General features: G+C 38.0%; 2 protein-coding genes across 2 annotated transcripts; one reads left to right on the plus strand and one right to left on the minus strand.

Moving 5' to 3' along the window:
• Positions 1 to 4,904: 4,904 nt before the first annotated feature.
• Positions 4,905 to 9,872, minus strand: LOC103718070 (UDP-glycosyltransferase 82A1). Its single transcript, XM_039119956.1, has 2 exons — positions 8,126 to 9,872; positions 4,905 to 6,031 (listed from the first exon to the last, which is right to left on the minus strand). Exons 1-2 carry the CDS (start codon positions 8,592 to 8,594, stop codon positions 5,061 to 5,063), a joined length of 1,440 nt encoding a protein of 479 aa, XP_038975884.1. The 5' UTR covers positions 8,595 to 9,872; the 3' UTR covers positions 4,905 to 5,060.
• Positions 9,873 to 19,879: 10,007 nt separating this feature from the next.
• Positions 19,880 to 20,302, plus strand: LOC103718069 (cysteine proteinase inhibitor 1-like). The gene has a single exon (XM_008806717.2). The coding sequence runs from the start codon at positions 19,880 to 19,882 to the stop codon at positions 20,300 to 20,302; it is 423 nt and encodes a 140-aa protein (XP_008804939.2).
• Positions 20,303 to 21,226: the final 924 nt, after the last annotated feature.

Below are 21,226 nucleotides of genomic sequence, written 5' to 3' on the forward strand. Positions count from 1 at the left end.
CTACGTTATGATTCGAGCGCTTTTCTCCCAATCTCAGTCGGCTTCCAGATTTTAAACCCCCCAAAACCATGCATTTATGATACGCTCAAGATCAAGCAAATAACGTTTTTCTTTTTTTCCTCCCGGCGTATAAGTTTTCTTGAAACAGAGTTTCAATAGACGCTAATTTTATCACCTTGCGTGTATAATTTTATCACTGTATCTATCTAAGGCATGGACTGTCAAAAAAATACCTAACCTAATTGTTATTGTCCCTAAAGGAACCAAGAACTGGCTTGCTATGTGTGGGAGGCACAGGGTGATTTAGATGAACCTTTACAAATACACGGAGTGAAATGACTTCGATTTGGGGATGTGGCTTTTGAGCCATATCCAGTAGTCGAAGATAAGTTCTATGGCCTCGTAAATTAGTAATGATAAATACGAACGGAAGTTTTATTGATCTTGCTTGGGAGATCAAACTTTATCTGATTTCCTTCTGATAAATATAACAACATTGTCAAGAAAAAATACATCAAACTTAATGTCACTATTACTATTTTTTGCAAAATATAGTTAATTTAGAAAAATCTCCAATTTAGCCATTAATCTCAACATGAAGGGGTTGCTGAATTGTGTGTTCTGAAAACTAGATGGTAACAAAATATTACATCTCAAACTAAATTATTGGCTTGCTGATTTGCTCAACTGTCTGAATCTGATCTTGATACTAAAATTAAAAAATGAATGCAGCATTTTCTATTCAAAGAATACACTATAGGAGCACTATAAGATGATTTTTTAGGTAAAGGCCATTTCCTTGTGCAAGCTTTGGTATGCCTGTTATGGTACGGCACTGACTGGTAAGAAGAACCTAGCTCTCCTATATCTGTATTTTCCTAATTTTAACATGCCTTTCTTTCTCACGACACAATAAAAACAATGATTTGTACATCATCATTATTGTCATCATCTCTTGAATCATGATTTACGATGTATTATTTATGTTATTTATTTAGCATTCACTAAAAATCTCATACGACGGAGATAATAACCAGTCAACAAGCAATGTAAAGAGGATTAACAATCGAACAGAATAACAGGTTCTGCATTAGAAAAAAAACAAGATTTTCTTCAATCTTAGTTTAAAGAACAAAAATAATAACAATTTTGTCATTGCTAATCTGACAAAACACCAAGACCAATTTTTATTAATAAAACAAACACATCAAATGTGTTGGTTCATTAGAACCCATGGATTTTCCGTTTGGCTATAATAGTGGTGCTATTGTAATGTTTAGCCTAGTTTACAAATTATTTTTTATTAGTTATTGATATTCTGTTTGCTTTTCACCAAGGTCCAGAATCTCTGTAACGTGTATCATGCTCGCACACTAACAGTTTGGTATGGTATGGTTCAGTACTTAGTACTGTTCGGTTCACATCCCATACCAAGACAAGTCTCGAGCCACTATTCTCATTTTTTATCACAGTACTTGCTGAAACTAGGTGCTATGGGTTGGTACATACCCCAATTCACCTCGGCACGCCTCGTTTCATACAAGTTGGTATGGGCCTTTACTGATATAAATAATTTTTTCACATCGTTCCACCTAGGTAAGGTATGATACACTCCGAACCGAATAATTTGGGGTGGTATGAAAAATACTGCTTTCAGGTTGATTGCCATGATAAAATAGTTTTGCAACTCCTCCCATAGCTAAAAATGCGTTCAAAAATTGTTGATGGTTTAAATCATGCCTGGTGCCCGATTTTTCCTTTTCTTAACTAAGTAGTTATTTATTGCTTGTTCTGTACACCAGAAAAGCATGTGCATTCAATTATCCTATGTTAGTTAATGAAATCTCCATTTCTTTCCAAATTAGGCACTTTTTCTAAAGGATCATCTGAATCTTGGAGAGAAGATATCGAGCAGAAATATTCCCTTCAACATCCATAGTGCTTCAAAATCAGTTTGTCCATATGGTTAAAAAATACCAGGTTTGCTACTGAAACTTCAGATTTCTGAATTTACACCATGCATTTTCATAACTAATGTAAATCTCACATTTTTCACCATGAAGACTTCGGAACTTCTGGAAGTTTGGTTGTTGCTTTCCCTAATCTACCAACAAATTCGCAAGGTTTCAGTTTCACATTAAAGTAAATATTCTTCTATTTTATTGGCTAATTAGTCTTGTACATATAGAGCAACTTAGCTGAAAATAATTTATGTTGCATTTTTTTTTACTTTCCAACCATATCCCAATCATTTACTGTGTTTCTGAGGTTTAAATCAATTGTACTGCTAGTGTTAAGCATTTTCTTCTACCCTTCACAATACAAAGTTTCCAGATTGCACTAATTCAAATCATAATATGGTAATGCAGGAGTTCAAGAGGTTGCTTGGGGAAGATACTATAGATTATGCTTCTTACAGCTAATATCATGAGGAAACATCCTTCTTATAGATTGCACTAATTCAATAGGATTGAGTACTTTGGGATTTAGAAGATGCAGACTGGCCTAGTTCTATCAATCTCTTGTCAGTTGGAACCTAATTCTATATTGTCAAATGAAGTGGGTTATTTATGCCTTAGGAATGCTAGGGTCGATTATATGATAGACATTAATTCTTCCATAGACATCATGAGGGTTATGATTTTTAATTTCCTACCTGTACATGCAAAAGTAACATGGCCACATCCAAGATATGTCATCTCCGTATTGAACCCCGTACCGGTACCACCTGGTTATTGTATAGGTACACCTAGTATGGGGGTCGGTTTGGTGTACTGAGTGTCGGTAAGCCTCCCGCATCGCGTATCGATACGAAACTGGTATGATTTGGTACAATATGACATACCTTGGCTACAAATGATTAGCCTTTTGATGTGTTTTGATGCTATAGATGCTGCAACAAGTAAAATCATCTCTGTAAACATCTCAAGAACATCAGGATGGAGGGCATCAGTTGGTGGAGTTGGAGTAATCCAAATTCCAAATCAGCACAAAATTGTTTAAGGTCATCATTAGCTCTGAAAATGATAAGAGTGCAAACTTTGGTTTGCTGTATTGATTGATATCGATGCGTATCGACCGTATCTTACCATATTGATACATGGGATGAAAGGAGTATCGAATGTCGGTATGCCGAGTTGTCTCATGTACCGAGCGTACCGATCAATAATAGAATGGTACCTATCTGGGGTCCGGAACAAAGGTGGCGAGCCTTGATGCAAACAACATATGATAATTTTCTTTGGTTCAATTTCTTTCTTTTTGCTAAGAGAAAGGGGCAAAGTCAAACAGATTTCTTATCCTCTAACTGCTGTATCTCTTCAGGATTAGAAAAATTAGTGTATCATAAGGAGGAACCTATGAATCTGTCATGTGTTTATTGCTTTAATCATTAAAGTGAGAATCGCTAATGAGCAAGACAGAGTTCCTTTGCCCTATCCATCAAATTTCATATCCTTGTTTTCTTTCATTTATGTCTTGAGCTGTCTCTGAGTTTATAACATCATTTCTTTATATGTAAAGTGACTCCAAACCATTTGCTCTCAGCATATCCAAAAAGTCAGAAGGGATTGGGACACCACATGAAACATTTTTCACAAGATTTCTTTTTCAAAATAATTATTTTCTAACCATGGAAACAAGTCAATCTTCAATATCTAATTGTTTTAGTGTCATTGTTTCCCTTGGCATCCAAAGCCAGAAGGCACACCGTTGCTCCCGCTCTGGGCGCGATCCAGACGAGGAATCCAAATTCCTAGAATCTCCGAGCGACGCCGCTCCGCCGAATCCGCGGTGGCGAGTTTCCCAGCAGTGCGGAGCGGTGGGAGAGAGGATCCCCAGCTACCTGAGAGGCTACGCCGGCGGAATCGGGCTCCGAGGGGTGGTCGGCGCGCGGCGGAGATCCAGCATTACGGCGGAGACGGTCGGGGGAGGGGGCGTTAGAGAGAGAGGAGCACGCAAGGAACGACAGATAGAACGCGATTCAGAGAACGATTCGGAGTCGAGAGAGTCTTCCGTTTTGAGCCGGGGTTCGGTTCACTTTGGACTTCTCCCTTGCCGTATGATGAAGATCCAACGGGTACTATATATCCGCTTGATTGCACTTTGACGGATGTGATCCCTCGGAGAATTTAGAGGATTTACTTTATTTGTTAAGTCAAAAAGGTCTAATTTATGCTATAGCAAGACATATCCGAATTTGGTCCGAGATATACCGCTTGCGGTGGATACAGTTAAATTAAAATACTAATTTATGATTTTATTGGCATTTGGTGGGTCTATTTTATAGTTCTCTTTGACTTAAAACTGGCGTTTCATTAGGGATCTAAATCCTATAGGGGTTCTTGAAAACAAGGCCTCTAATCCACAGGAACCAGTAATTATGTGTTTTAAATAATAACTAAACTGGGGCAGCTATGTGAGTGCAAGTTTCAAAAAGGATAACAAAGGGCCATAAATTCACTAATAAATAAATGGTTTCAGTTAAAGAGAGACAACTACTAAAAAGATGGGGGGTGACCAAGAACTTTGATAATATCATAGCAAAAAGAAGTGATAGACATAAGGTTAGACTAAATAAACATAACCTTTTATATGCGACAAAGCATGAAACTACAATCATATATACATATATACATATATATATATATATATATATATATATACATATATATACATATATATATATATACATATACATATATATACATATACATACATATATATACATATACATATATATACATATACATACATATAGATACATATACATATATAGATATATATATACATATACATATATATACATATAGATATATATACATATATGTATCTATATGTATACATATATATATATACACACACACACACATATATACATACACACATCTGCTTGACCTTGCTCGTATCTTCTAGATGTCACAAGAGTAGCATTAATTTTTCTTCTTTTTTTTCAACACTTACATTGCCGATGCTTTTGCGACGCTTTATAAAGCGTTACTAATAAAACTAACGACGCAATAAAAAGCATCAGCAATGCCCGATTTTTTTGTAGTTAACTATCAACTTATTTTTCTAACTTCATCTATAAAACATTGGAGGTTAGCTAGCGCTCTAGAATTTCTGCTGATTTGTTTTTTCAAATTCAAAACCCTTGCCTCTATCTCCATTGCCTCCTTGCCTGCCATAATCTTTTGGATGCCATCCTGCATGGAACTTTGACTGCTGCCATTGAGCTTGATCCCAATCCCCCACACCCTGACAATGTATGCACAATTCACAAACTGGTCACCAGATATGGGATAGCACAGCAGGCGTTTCCCATGCTGTATGGCCTCAACAGTTGAGTTCCAGCCACAGTGCGTGAGATAGCATCCAACTGCCCCATGCTTGAGCACCTCCTCCTGTGGTGCCCACCCTACCACCTTCCCACAACCTGCGACGCGTTCCAGGTATCCATCCGGGAGCCCAGCTCGCCATGCCTTGTCCTCCTTCAACACCCACAAGAACGGCCGTTTTGAAGCCTCCAATGCTAGAGCAAACTCGGCGATCTTCTCTGGTCCAATTGGTCCAACCCAGCTTCCAAATGATACATAGACCACGGATTGATGAGCTTGCTTCCCTAGCCATTCCACACAACTCCAATCCTCTTCCCACATACTGGGATTGAACTGCACATGAGGGACTTCCTCATCAAATTCATTTCTTTCGGTGCTGTTCATGCTGTTAGCTGACAATGGTCCTACATGAAGAGTACGTGGACTGCGTTCCGGTGGTTGGGAACGTGGATGGTGTTCATCAAGATCTTCTCCTTCTCCAGGGAAGGAGTTGATGAGAAGCCATTGGAGAGCTTTGGCTCTTTCAAGCGTCCTAAGCCAGAATGCGAATCTTGTTTTGCGCGACGCAGAGTTTCCGACCAACCATGGCAAGTCTTTGGTGCTCAGTTTTACGTGACCTGGTAATTGTAGTTCTCTCACCATTAGCTCTTGGTTATCTTGATGATTATGATGGTAGAGAGGAGTGCCTGCAATCAATCATGCAATAGCAATTTCAATTATGCTTGCATAAGAAAGTTTTCTTTCATCTACCCCACTAACCTATAATATTATTTTCTTAAATTGCTTAATTAGAGTGTGTGAAATGCCACATCAAGTATTATTTTCTTGAAGTGCTTGGACATACGAAGATATATATGATCAGTTTCATAGTCAAGAAATTTTATAACAACCCAGATATTCCGAGATCTCGGCTGAAAGTAACTGAGACATTGATATCTCCACTAGTATATGTTAAAATAAGATTAAGTACAGTTCTGAAAATTTAACTTTAGTTATTAAATAATCCATTTACATATACGTTGATTCTTACCTGCTAATATCTTGTATACTTGTATTAAAGGATAGTTGCTTACGATTGTACATATGAATGCACACACGTGCGCACTCGCATTTGCTCACAAGTGGCATGATATTACAATCAGGCATCTATTGACTAAGGAAAACATGGGAGTATGCATGTCAAGAATTTAAATCTCATAGGATGGGATCATCTTGATTTTTTTCACAATGACTGCGGTTTTAAATCTCATGAGATAGGGCAATGCTAATTTTTCCGTAGAATAGAATGGAATGCGCTGTTGTCCCATCCTATCCAAATACCACGGAATGTCTCGCGATATGCTGATCGGATATTGGGACAACAGTGAGAAGATTCTATCTTGACACTTGGGACCTCATCTGACCGTCCCTTGGGATGTTCCATCAGGATTAAAACCTATGTCCGATATTGCATGTAACATGTTACTTTAAGTTACTAACTTGTAGCTAAAATCTTAATTAAATGCACCACAAAAGTTTGCTTCGGGTTGATGGTGATAAATTATTCGATTTGATCTTCGATTTTATATACATTTGAGAAGGACCACCCTCATCTAAAGCACATCCGTGCCACGCATATAGGTGGTCAAGCATAGAATCGGACACATAGACTTTGAAGTCGATGATGTGAACACTAGACAACCCTACATTGTTGAATGCTTACATAATTGTATACCAACCCTTGATGGGTTGATTCACCAACTTAATACCACAAAAATGCTTTACTAACTCAGATATCGTGTTCTCATTGTTCCGCCATGTGATGAAGCAAAGGTGCAAAACAGTTGACTATTAAGAGGGACAACCTTCCGGAGTTACCGTAGCCCATGTGATGATGTACCTAAGTTTCATAGTCCACGCTTTCGGAAGGTCAAAATCTGGTCAACCTCAATGGATCAATTGTTGGACCAACTTTATAACGAACCGACTTGTTAATATCTTACCTGCTAATATCTTGGATTATATATTGATCCACATCAGGTTGGCAAACTATAATTAAGGACATACAGGCTCAAGTACCCATTCATATGAATGCTCACATGCATACAAGTTATGTTGATATTTTACCTTCTAATTTTCATACCATTTCAAATGCATACTCAAGCATGTGTACACACACACACACACACACACACACACAGAGCAACATCTAGGAGTTCGCAACTACGAACCCCTTTCTATAAGATACTACTCCCAAGTCTCTGATTGTAGCCAAAAACTTAGTTAAGGCATCCCACAGCTTGCCCTTGGCTGATGTTCACAATATTTATGCCATCTAACTAGCAATTAAAATGAGAACCCTATATCCACATCTTGACCACGACTACCCTCATCTCAAGCACATGCATGATATGTACGTACGCGTGGCCTGACAAAGAATTAATCAGATATCACCTTTGTGGTTGTGGAAGTCATCAATGATCTTTCCTACAAGAGTAGACCTTTATTGCATCCATCTACCCAACATTATATAGCACCTAGCACCTAAACAGAAGGTTTCCTACAAAGCCGTACGTCGTGGCTGTACTCACCAACTTAAATACCACGGTCCACCAAATTCAATAGGCCAGAGAACTTTTAAATCCAGATATCTCTATTGTGGATATTAGTTATTACTCGGAGATATCAATTCATGCAACTTTGAAGGTGAAAAAACGTGTTATTTTGCAGCCGTCTCAGTTCGAAGAGGAGGAATTAATCTATTTATCAGAAAACTACAGTGTGGAATCAAAGATAGAATTCACCCATACCGCATTCAGAGATGAAGCCTTTCCGAATCAGCTCCGGGATGGCCGATATAAGCCGGTACGTAGCGTGCATGGCGGGCCAAAAACCGGCAGCCGGGATTCCAGACCTTGCCACGACCGGTATCGCCCATGAGGCCAGCAGGTCGACCACCACGCACACCACCCCGTCGAGTTCCTTCAGCAGGCGCTCAAGATGGCCAGGCATGGAGTTCTCCATGGCGTCGTCGATGGCCGCGAAGTCCCGGGGGGCGTCTCCGAAGCCACTGGGGATGGACGCAAAGCCGACGTGGTCGTCGGTAGGATCCGCCCGGCCGGCTGCGATGCGGCGGTGGATGAAGTCCGGGCTCGCGACCATGGGGAGGAAGCCCTGGGCATGGAGGGCCTGAGCAAGGTGCAGCATGGGAGTGACATGGCCCTGGGCTGGAAAGGGAACGAGAACAACTCTAGGTTGCATCTCAAATCCAACTCTCATGCTCTCTTCTGTCCTTCACCACCTTCTCTTGGACATATATTTATAGGACGACGGGAGGGGATCCGGCGGCCTTAAAAAATAATATTTTATTAGCATTGAAAAAGTTTTTTGTTTTTTTATGCAAAAGATTGTCCCCAGCAATGAACTTCCAAAATAAAAAAAATTAGATGATTGTTGATATTTCATGGCATCTTCTTAGCTTTTTAAAAAAGAAATTAGATTTCTACATCTTAATTAGTTTCCAAAACGTGTCATCACTTCAATTTTCTGAAAAAATCAAATCTTAAAATTTAAACTTAACTCATGTGTAGAAGTTAAGGGTTTAAACTCATATTCAAACTCGAATTTGAGCTGATTAATTGAAGGGAAAATTATTAATTTACTGTCATAGAACAGTGCTGGACAATACATTCATGATAAAATGTTACAACAAAATCTATAGATAAATGATTAGTAATTTATAAAACAATATTAAATAAAATATCAATAAAATATTGTTATATCAGTATATAATATTTGTACACACACACACACGTATATATTATATGGGCTTGCATTCTTGCATGTGTACATGTATTGCGGCTAAGATCCTGCATAAGAGAGCACTAATTAAGAGGTGCTTTTGTTGAAGTCCACCTTCTAGGTGTGGATATGTCACTATAGCTCTTTTCATTGGCCAAATTTTGCAGGTTAGATCCTTTTTAATTCTTTGTATTATATAGGAAGTACAAGTTGTAAGGAAACTATATACTTTTGTTGGTAATTAAGGGCTTTCAACTCATGTGATGTGCTTGGGTAAGAACATAGATCAGTTTTTTTATGGAGTTGGGCTCATTGGCACATAGAATTCTACTAAACTAATCAGCATATGAAACATGGCTCCACCAATCCCGGCTAGATGTTTAATTAGCGTGCTTGGTGGGAGGACCACAGTACTCAATCCAGGCCTTTCTATCTTTTGGAACTACTTGCTTAAGAGTTCATGTGGAGAAGTGCAAGCAACTTTATTAGGCTGATGCCACTAAGCATTAAGATAAGGGAAAGCAACTTAGAAACAGTAACATGGTGATGAGGAGAAGAGTTTCTAGTGGCTAGTGACAAGAATGTGATAGCCCGAATTCAATGTAGAGTAGGTTTGCTCTCAGCCACACTTTAAGACCCCACTTGAAGTAGTGACCTTAGGGGACAATGCACTTACTGTTGGCATGTGAACATAAAGCTCTGGGTTGGCGCCTGAGCTTCTGTCCATTCTGCACTAGCTAGTTCATGCAACCATGTCATTGGTAGGATGTCATTATTCTTTTAACAATGCTAGGCTAAGCCGCAAGCTGATGGATCAAACTCAAGTATAAATTAGATAAATTAGTTCTCGTTTAGACTTTAGAGGGTGAGGATAATGTCTCTGAGAAAAAAAAATTGTGGGATGTTGTGTGAGGAACCGTACGGGCATGTGTTCAATCCCACTTCAGTTATTCGCTGGATAGATTTTGAGTACTTATACAGGATTAAGGAACCCAAAATACCTTCGGGCTAGTCTTTTTGGGTGAAGTCCTGAGTTGTTACAAATGGTATCAGAACGGATCTGACCCATAAGTTATGTAGACTAGGGGACACCGCAACATGGATTCCTTGAGGTTGACTACGGGCCGATCGTGATGCTTGTGATTAGATTTGAATGAATTTGAACCTTAGCCTGACGATGACGTCAAGGCTTAAACGGAGGAGTTATGAGAACTCATACGGGCATGTGTTCAGTCCCATATTAGTTATCAGTAGGTAGATCTTGGATGCTTATACAAGATTAAGGAACCTAAATAATATCTTCCAACTAAGCTTTTTAGATAAGGTCCTGAGTTGTTACATGTTTTCTCTAATTTTTTTTCAAAATAATAATTCTAGTTTCTGGTTTGGCAATGCTCTCATGTGTTTAGAAGATGGGATGTCATGTGCCAATATATGAATGGCTTCCTTTTTCTAAAAAATTTCGCGATGTTAGGCCTAACCTAGGGCTTGTTGGTCAGCTTCAGCAGTTCAATTTGGCATAGGAGGCCTGAGTCTTCCTGCATGAAAACTATAACAGAGATCGATAATTGGATCCAATATATAGGAGGCTTTAGGGCATGTGCTTTTATTATCTATTGGAGCCTGGCCATTTATTTGACTACTTAGGCCATGCTTTTAGGTAGAGATCCAATCCTACTTTTTTATTGGAACTCTCCAAATGGACTCGGTCCAGAAGAGTTCAGGTCGGCCAAATATGCTTTTAGGTAGGTGGTGACGATTTCCGGTGCAGTGTCTAGGTTGGTGGCTGGGTCCAATTTGAGAGCTGGATTTATAACTTTATAATTCACGGACTAGCTATGGAAACCTATTTGCTTTTGATAAGATTATTTGAGGCAAGCTGTCCGACAAGCCTGAAGTTACATTCCGAAGAATATCCAAATCAAATTTAGACAAAGATGAGAGTAGTCAAGATTTTAAACCACACAAAATAGAGAAGCGTCGTCATCCTACCCTATTCTGACACTCGAGATGAGAGGGCTTTGGAACTATAGCAGGACGATCCTATCTTAATATTTAGGATGGTACCGTCTTGGTATCTCACGAGAAATCCTACAAAGATTTGAAATCATTGAAGCCCTAGCGCAAGCTAGTTCATTGCTACTACATCATGAAGGACTTAAGGCATGGGATTTTAACTTTTAGCTTTGGATTTTTATTTTTCTCTGGGTTAGGCATATAAAAACTTCACTTCTTTTGCTTAATATATGCTTTTTATAATGCAGCACATTTGGCCTTTTTTCTAGATATAGGGTAAATTTTTTGGAAAAAAGAAAAGAAAAACATAGATTAGGAGCTGATATGCCTTCCTCAAAAATTAATTACAGCCTTAAGAGTTTTCCTCTTAAACTCCTCACCGGAGTCCAAAAATATTGGAGCCCCTTTTCTGTAAAAGCTTATCATGGTTTAATTCAAGCCTTTAAGAGCCAAAGCCAGTCAAGGTTATTATGAGAAGTAAAAAGTTGGGAAATGTGGAGGTTTTGATATATGTTATTAAGATTAAGATTAGGAGAGGATTTATTGGGGACAAAGGTACAAACCCAATTAAAGTTAAGGTCCAAAAAATTTCCAGATCGAGAAGAGACCAGGTTGAGAACTCCCAAACCCACTAGTGCCAATTCATTCCATTACAACTCGAAACAATTTAGAACATGAGGTTCTGCTAGTGTTAGCCAATTTCAAGGGGCGGAACCAACAAAAATCTCAGACCAACAGCTGGTCGAAAAAATAACATGCCCTAATTCTTTTGTTCAGTTTTGTAATATTTTATTTTCTGGCTTTTATGGATGTATTTTTTTTTTGTTTAATTTAAATCATTCGATTTATAAAAAAAAAATGCCAACATTGAAAGATGAGTCATGCATTTGACTCTTTACTTTCTTTATATTTTGGTCTCCACTAAGGCTACTCAATTATCACATGGTCTTCGTGCTGGCCAAAACCCCAAAAAGATACTTTTCTCAAGGCAACTAAACCATGTAGCCCTGCTGGTTTCCTTATGGTGGCTAGACCTTGTACATATTATTAGTCTCCATAAGAACTTGGTCACAATTTTTTCCTTAGAATGGATTTTGTACCAACCATGCAAAAATGTGCAAAACGATCGAGCCTCCTAAACGCAGCTATCGATTTGAATTTTGCAGGAGGCGAACATCCATACTCGATATTTGAATGATGTTTATGTCCAACATTGCTAATCCATTATTCAAAATAGCTAGATTAGGTTTAGGGCAACTAGTCAGCTGGATCCGCTTAAAATATGGATCCCTTGTGCTGCTTAATTTGACTTTGATAGTTCACTTCATCTTGTTTCTTAGAAAGTCCAACTCGTTTCGCCCAAGAAAATCTGGTTTGATCCAAATATAATCCTAATTAGGACGAATATGGTGCATTATTGACCAGCCCAATAAGTTTAGTGAGCATGCACTGTTAGATGTATAGCATTTTTGGTTTTGCTATAGTGCAACTTGCTTTTTTTTTTTTGATGTGAGAAGTGCAGCTTGCTTTAATCTGATAAAAATGCATATATTTCTAAAGACTTTGGAAATATCTTGTGGTGATATTTGTTTTTGTACCTCAAGGAAAGAACCAAAAGCTAGAGTGATTAAGCAACCCCTTCAGTGTTTGTCATGAGCAAGAAAAGGTACAAGAAAAGGAGTCATTTAATATGATTTTCTGAAGATATGATATCAAGGAAAATGTTGGCAATAATATAGAAAAAAGTTGCCATCACCATAAGAAAGAACACTTCATGTGCACTGAGCATGGTGAAAATAACTAATTATGAAAATAAGATGACATAACGTCAAGGTAGTTTAATGCTAATTTAGCCCAGTCCCCACCATCCCATCTAACTTGTTGGTTCTTAATAAGCTGGTAGGCCAATCTCAGTTTGACTCTTATTAGTAAAGTATTGCTGGACCTTAAATTTAAATTGGAGGTGAAATTAACCTAGTTGAGCAAATTTTTCAACCAGCATCGACATAACTGTAGCGCTATTAGATCTAGTTCATGCTTGACTGCAACAAAATTAGCAAGTTCTAGTGCAAGCTAATAATAATATTAATACTATGCTAGTGAATATCTCTCTTTTGGATTTTTAAAAAAGTGAGGGCGGGGTTGAGCCTAATTTTCTTGTCTCAACACGCCTCAGTTTATTAAGTTAACTAGTTGACACCCTATAATCATGTCTTTATATTTCATTTTAAAATCAAGCATGTGCTTTTCAAGTATTAATTTTATTATTTAGATTTTTTGTGGAGACTAAAACGCATGATCAATAAGTGTTGCCAAAATAATTTTATGTTTGATCGCAAATTGAAACTTCCCATTTTTTTGAAAAAACTACTATTTGTTCTAAAAAATTACTATTTAAAATTGAATTTGAATTTGCATAGAGAGAAAGTAGGAGGAAAATAACGAGAAGATTACAATAATTTGAATTCAAAAATTGAATTTGATTGGAATGAATTTAAGATATGTTATTACCCTGCAACATTGAATTAAAAGTGGTACTTGACCCATCTCCTAAGTGACATTAAAAATCTATTACAGCAACCAAATATCAGTCATTTGCATATGCACTTGTTTGTTGACATGGACATTGTAGGCAAGAAATGTACTGCAACCATTTGGGGCAGGCAACAGATTTCGATATAATTTCATCATGCTCAGTGGCTGGCATTTGTTCATATTTTTTCTTCACTTTCCTGCACAAAAATGAAACCACAAATAACCAAGTAATCATCATCAACAGCAACAATTTGGACCATGCATGAGAAAACGGCTGCTGATTTCTTTGGCCTTCTTCCACATTGAAAACCCCTTTAGACTTCACATAGAGAGGTTCTACTATCAGGGCTGCATTATCCTCATCATATTCTACTTCATTCTCAGTTTGATATATTGCATTATCTCTAACTGAGAATTGTGCATCCAAACTTCACTTGGTAAGAAAAAAATTCAAATATCATCTCTCTATGCTCAAATATATCCCACAAATTTTTCCTAGCTTCCTCGTGCTCTTAGCTTCTCATGATATGGTTGTTAAAATATTAGCAGAAAAAGAAGAAAACAAAAGAAAAAGAGAGAAAAAATGATTTTATTTCTATGTTTTATCATATTCGGTACATCTCAGGAGTTATATATATTCGTGCTCTATACAAAGAAAATAATATAGGCTGATAAAAGATCATGCTAATAAAGAAAAATAATACTGGCTGATACAAGTTGTTATGTGATCCCTAAAATCACTCTAATAAGATCATACTAATAAAAAAAAAATAATACTGACCGATACAGGATCACACTAATAAAAGAAAATAATACTGATCGATACAGGATCAAGCTAATAAAAGAAAATAATATGGGTTGATACAGGTTGTTACGTGACTCCTAAAATTATGTTAACAAAGATCATATGCAAATCTCATAAGAAGGCTACGATTTACAAATTCAGCCTCAGCATATTCCCACCATAATGGCCCATCTCCCTTAAACGTGTACCACGTTTTGAGTTAGGCCATAGGCTTTCAAAGAATGGGAACAAGGTATCTTCAAGGACTCCAAATTTTCACAACCACAAGAAACCTCCATGGTAGACATGTTAAACCAAACTATCCACACTTTTGAACCCCTCTCCTCCATTATTAACTCAAATCTGCATTAGCTACTGCCTCAAGGAATCTCATGGAATGATGATGAACCACATCAATCAAGAAACTCCTTCTCAAATAATTTGTATATCTTATTCGTATAAATTTTTTCCGCATGCTTCAAGATATCGCTGTGCTTAAATGCACATGTAGGGGCGCTTTGGTTGCGATGAAAGTCTCTTCAACTTCATTTCAACGCCAACGTCTTTAACCAATTTTTCAAAACCAAGTATATGGTTGGCTAGAGAAGTTGACTTATCAGCTATGCTATTTAAAACATTGTTGGTGCTCTCACTCCTTTGATATGATTTAATGCCACCATCAAAGAAGTTTTTGTTAAGAGCCATGCACAACTTTTGATGGACTTATATAGATTGTTCAGCCATTAATGACCTTCAGCATTGTACTCAGAAATCATCTTTCTCCATATTTTCTCAAACTCTATCTCGGATTCATACTCTTGTAAGCATTTATTAAACAAGTGATGGAAACTTCTGTTGGAATTCAGAAGCACCTCCTCAATTGCTTTCACTATTGCTTGATCTTGATTAGTGGAAATTTCTTTGAGTGCTTTATCACCCATTGACTCTAAAAACATCCTAAAAAGCCATATAAAAGAAACTGTTGCCTTATCTAATAAAAATACACATCCAAATGTAACATTGTGCCAATGGTGATTGACCCCTACAAATGATGCACATATGAGATTATATCTGTTGGAGCAGTAAATGATATAAAAAACCACAACATTCCCAAAACAATCATAATCAATTCCCAACCTACCATCCCTCAAGAAAAGTTTGTCACTTTCCTATCTTAATCAAATGACACATTGCAATTAAACATGCCTTCCTCTTTAGCTCTATCCTCTATGCTTAAAATGACTTAGTAAAGTCTGGGAGTCTCCAGTCTCAATTAGCATCATCTTAACTATAGTCATATAGTTGTAACAATCCTTCTTCGTAAACCCTACATTTTCAACATCACCACCTTTTTCAACTATATAGAAATATGCATTCACTGTTCGAATTCCAACATTCCCCATTGAGTCCAGGACACTAGCCTTTGCAATTGTATGTGCGAATCTCAGCTAGTGCCTTTCTTCAGGCTTAGTCGAGTCCACTCCCATTCAAATCATTGCTTTGCATACCTGGTTCTAGTATCGCGCCTATTAAGGGTTGACTCATCTCTTAAACCTTTCCTTCGAGCAAGAATAATCTTTTGTCTGTATGGTTTTTGTTCCAACAAAACAAAAATTGCTCTCTCCTTCCAACACTAAAACCCATCGAATCCCCACAAACACAATTATAGCTGATCATGAGCCAGGCCTCGGGTCTAAATTCTATTCATTTTTAATCGGGCTTCAGGCCGAACTTATTTAAAATTTGATCATCTTTGTGCCCAAGCCCGACCCATGACTAATTCTAATCACAATACAACCAGTAAGCCTCCTTTTGGCTGTGCACAATCTATCCTATGAATTTTGTTGTTGCCTCCTCATAGGGTAAAATATATGATAAGTTCGCATTCCTACTATTTTCTTCTTCATTTATGACCTGATATATGTGGCTTCCCCCTCGCCTTTACTATTAAGGCAAATAGATTGTGTATCACTATGAAGGCCACTAGTTTTCACGCCGACTTTCAACACCCAAACTTGAACTTACCATGTTGTGCCATATCTTGCAGACCTATGCTGTAACCTCACCCAAAATGGCTAGCCAGAAGTCATTATTTGGGTTCCTTGATCCTGTATAAGTATCCAAGATCTACCCAGCGAATAACCGATATGGGACTAAACACACGCCCATGCAAAACAAAGTTTATTATTTAGATATCTTTTAAAAAATAAACTTAAGAACTTCAAAGGTGTACGATTATACAATACAAAATATGTTTCTGAACTTAGAAAAGAATATCTTAAATATGCTGCAATATAAGGGACTGGAACTTAGAAAAGAACAGAAAAATGGCTTTAAGCGTATAATTAGCAACCGTATTTTAAAATGTTAATCTACTGAGCACCACTACACAACATCATGATCACACTAGCAAAATCAATTTTCAAGAATCTCTGAATTATGGCATTACAGTAGATAAACTTACAGACTAGAAGCTTAAGATTAAAGGTTTTCTTTTTTCCAAGATTTCCTTATTCTACTGTTCTATTATATTTTCTTTAAATCGGTAAGCCTTGGTATCATTAACATCTCAAGACCAAAATCTATAGCAAGTAAAACTTGTACGAAACCAGGTTAATGTCAACCTTTAATATAGTAAACTTCCAAGATTTAAGTAAGGGCAAATGCCAAGTGTAAACACTTCCTAGCTTTAATAGAAGCGTAATCTCATATAAAAAAAAACATAAGTAAAGGCCAAAGTTAGGTACTTGAGAAATTTTTTTAGTTTTTATTATCTTTCAGTATATACATTGACCTCAGTAGAAGCCAAGCGGAAAGAGCTACAAGAGAAGGTCAAAACTTAGAGCGATGACCTAAACTTCAACAAAAAGCAAATAATGAGGACACAAACTGAAGCTAGATACTTTAGAAATTCTCCACTTTCATTACACTGACCTTCATAAAGACTGAACAAAATAAAAAGTACAAAGAGCTCATTCTATCCAAGCAAAAAGAAGAAAGAACAAAAAGGTACGTGAGATTTCACTACTCGCCTTCGCCGCTGCCAAGGTATCCAGCTTTATTCGGTTGAAAAGATACAGATCTTCATGAAGATTCTCACCAATAAGACCATCACCCAGGGGGTCGAGTCCTCGGACGCGGCCCGCAACATCAAAGCAAAGATTAGGGACAAGGAGGGTATCCCCCCTAGATCAACTCCTTGGCCCACCTCAGCGCTTTTGTCGTCGTCGTCGTCATTGTCGTCGAAGCCGGAGAAGTCCATCCTCAAGAAGAACCGCTAAGCCCGAGCTCAACAGGCCTCAAAGCACTTCTTGAAGGTGTCGGTCCCATTCTCTAGGGTCTCCTCTCAAAACTTTTCCGGAGCGCGGTACTCCTCGACCACCTTCACAATCTTCGCCTCAGCATGGATGACTTACTCCCTGGCCTCGGCAACCTGCTGATTAGCTTATTGGCCCACTGTTCGGCCTCGGCATCTGCCGATCGGCTTTGGCATCCGCTGATCTACTTCATTGGCCTACTGCTCAGCCTCGTTGGCTTTCTGCTCGGCCTAGGCTAGCCTTGCCACAGGCCGATAATAGCTATAGTTGTAAAAGCTAGGAGAGAGTATGGATGGTTAAACATATTGATTGGAATTTATCTTTTGACTAGATGCATTAGATATTTTGAAATATGTATTTTATATTCTTAAGCATGCTGTTAATTATAAGAGAGACTCCTATATTATAAGAATTGATATTCTGTGCATATTAAGTTTTATCAAACTAGACATAGAAATGACTTACTGGGCTTTTAGATCACTTTTATTATCTCTTGTTCCTTTTCAGGCAAATAGCATGGATGGGATTATGGGCCATGATCAGTGAGAGGACTAGGACTAGAAGCAACCTTTTTTATATACTGAAATATGTTGTAATCTATATAGATAAAGTCTGAAAATAATGTTGGATGTTGTTTTATGAATATGTATTCACTTTAAGAAAGCTTAATATCTTAGTTACCTATACTGATACTATATATATATATAATTTTTCCTGGGCTTTGCATGCCATACGAATCATGCCTAGTAGGCATGTGTTCTCTTCTGGTTATCAGGTGCTACACCATCCTTTCCAGCATTTCCAATGTTGCTGTTTCCAGCTTTGCCACCATGGTCAGCCTCGTTGACGGCATCATCCTTGGTGCCAAGTTTGCTAAGGCCAGCTGCCGCCATGTCCTCCCTCTTGGAACCCTAATGTAACTTGCGAATCAACTATTAATAACTCAAGAAAGAAAGAGAGAGACCCCCCAAGGGACTCTGAATTCCATGATTATAAATAGATCCTCAGTCCAAAGATCAGCAGAAATATATGGTTAACTAGAAGATTACTATTTTTCAATTCCTTCAAAAAGAACACAAATCCTCTGCAGCGCACGCACAGCACCACAGAGTACTGTGCAACTATGAATGGCCGTCGCACCAAAAGATGGGCGACCAACCAACAAAGTAAGTCCACAAATGCGTGTCATGTCATACACAACATATTTTGATAGTTGTTTATCTTTTGATGACAATCATCTAGAGATGCACAGCAGAGGATCCAAGTTGCTTCCAAAACTGTATCATCTGCCCTAAGTATCTGTAACAGCCCAAGTTTCTTAAGCTTGTGGGCCAACCGGAAAGGCCAGCCCAAGTTTAACGTATATCATGTAATCCTCTATTTTTATTTTTCTCTGTCTAAGCAAATAGAATTAGTAGGGACAAAGATTGGTCTAGACTTGGAGTATGCGCTAGCAAGCTTGGCGATTTTGTAGAAGAATTTTAGTATTAACTATAAATTTGTAGCTAATGATTTTCTAAATGATGAGGGTGATGGGTTTGGTATTGATGTTGGATTTAAACGCTCTAAAATAATATTTATTTTATTTAATAGATGATGAAATTAGATTTTTAATTATTATATTTTGTTATAATGGATGTAAAAGCTAAAAGTAATATTGGCTTCGTATTCTCATAGGTTATACTCCTCGATAGCATCATCATGTCATGTTCCGAATCTGGGCCGCTGCTACTATTTGTTGCTCCATCATTTGGCCCACAGCACAATGCAGGCGGCAGTGTAGAAATGTATAACAGCACAATATTTGAGTGATTTTTTTAAGTGAGGTTTGCAGAGCATCATTTGAAGGAGATTTCGAGAGATACCAATTCATCTCTCCGCTAACTTTGCGAGCTTGGTAGGCGTGATTTAGAAGTTGCCAAACCTGAACCTCCCAGTTTTCTGGAGTTGCCTCAATCCTGAACGCCCCTTCCTCAAACCATAACGCCCCTTCCCTGGTTTCATTAATGGCACCCCAATCCTTAACGGCTCTTCCAAACCTCTAAAAACCCCACCCACCCCTTACCCATCTACTCTCGCCCCCCTCACATCTCACCAACGCCTTCATCACCATGAGAGCTCTTCCTCTCCTCCTCCTCCTCCTCCTCCTCCCTCTTCTTCTCGTCACCATCCATGCACCTCCTCGAGCCCTTGCAGCAAGTGAAGCCACAAGCAAGCCTCTTCTCGGGGTCTGGAAGCCACTCAACACGGATGACCCACACGTCCAGGAGATTGCGGAGTTCGCAGTGTCGGAGCACGACGAGCTCGCTAACGACAAGCTCGCGTTAAGCAAGGTGGTGAAGGCACTGAAGGGTAAGACCGCGTTTTTGCCCGGAATTGCCTATCGGTTGGTGGTAGAGGCCAAGGACAAGATATCCATCGCAAAGTACGAGGCCGTAGTTTGGGAGAAGACCCAGGAGGGTCCCATGAAGCTCGTATTCTTCGCACCGATTAACCTACCTGAAGGTCCGGTCGTCCAGCAGTCAGCAGCATAGCAATTTCCGCTTAAAAGAATAACCGCACCGTTGTGTTAATGAATTAAAATGTAACCGAGGTGTTACATGGTTAATGAAGAGATAGTATTGATATTTGATAAGCAATTGATGTTCACAGAAAATAAACCTTGATGGTGGGGTCCCACTGGGATAACATATACAATAAACAAGTACAAAAACCGAGCATTTGGAATGTTATTTCTCTCTCTGAGATCAAGTCAAGCAAATTTATGATGCAGAAACGGTGCATCAGGTTGTGGAATGTCCTCTACCTTTCTAACATGGCAAGGTTATATATCACTAGAGATAAGAGGATCTGAATTGATTCAAATGCTCTGGATATTTTTGTTGTTTCTGAATAGCAAAGCATCAATATAGCCATGGACGATTGATTTTGGTTTGGTGCCTCGATCCGAAATTATAGGCTGGAGATGCGGCAACCGTTGCATACTCGTAGAGCATTTCCCAGAGCATGCAACATATCCCATCATGATATTATATGCAAAACAGCAAATTAAATTTAAATAACTAAAATCTAAAATTTAATAATTATTAGTTCAATTTTTTTTTAACAATATCCAGAGCCTTACAACAACCGTTATACTTAAAATACTGATTAATAATGGACCTATAAAAAAAATTAATAGTAATATTAAATCTAAACTATATCTATATTATTCAATCTCGCTTCTATTCTCACTTCCACGGCAGTGCCCGCATTTGCAATTAATTCTCTGAATCTCTAAAAAAAGAAAAGATAATAGGATTCACAACCCAATAAGTAGTTAATATCTTATCTAGATAAATTATGCAACAATTTAAAATATAAGCCAAATAGTATATATATATATGGTGTTTAAAGAAAATCAATTCTTTTTCAAAATGCCATTCCAGCAAATTTAATATCTCTCAAATATTCATATT

The sequence above is a fragment of the Phoenix dactylifera genome, unplaced genomic scaffold, assembly GCF_009389715.1.
Source record: "Phoenix dactylifera cultivar Barhee BC4 unplaced genomic scaffold, palm_55x_up_171113_PBpolish2nd_filt_p 000665F, whole genome shotgun sequence".
NCBI lineage: Eukaryota > Viridiplantae > Streptophyta > Magnoliopsida > Arecales > Arecaceae > Phoenix > Phoenix dactylifera.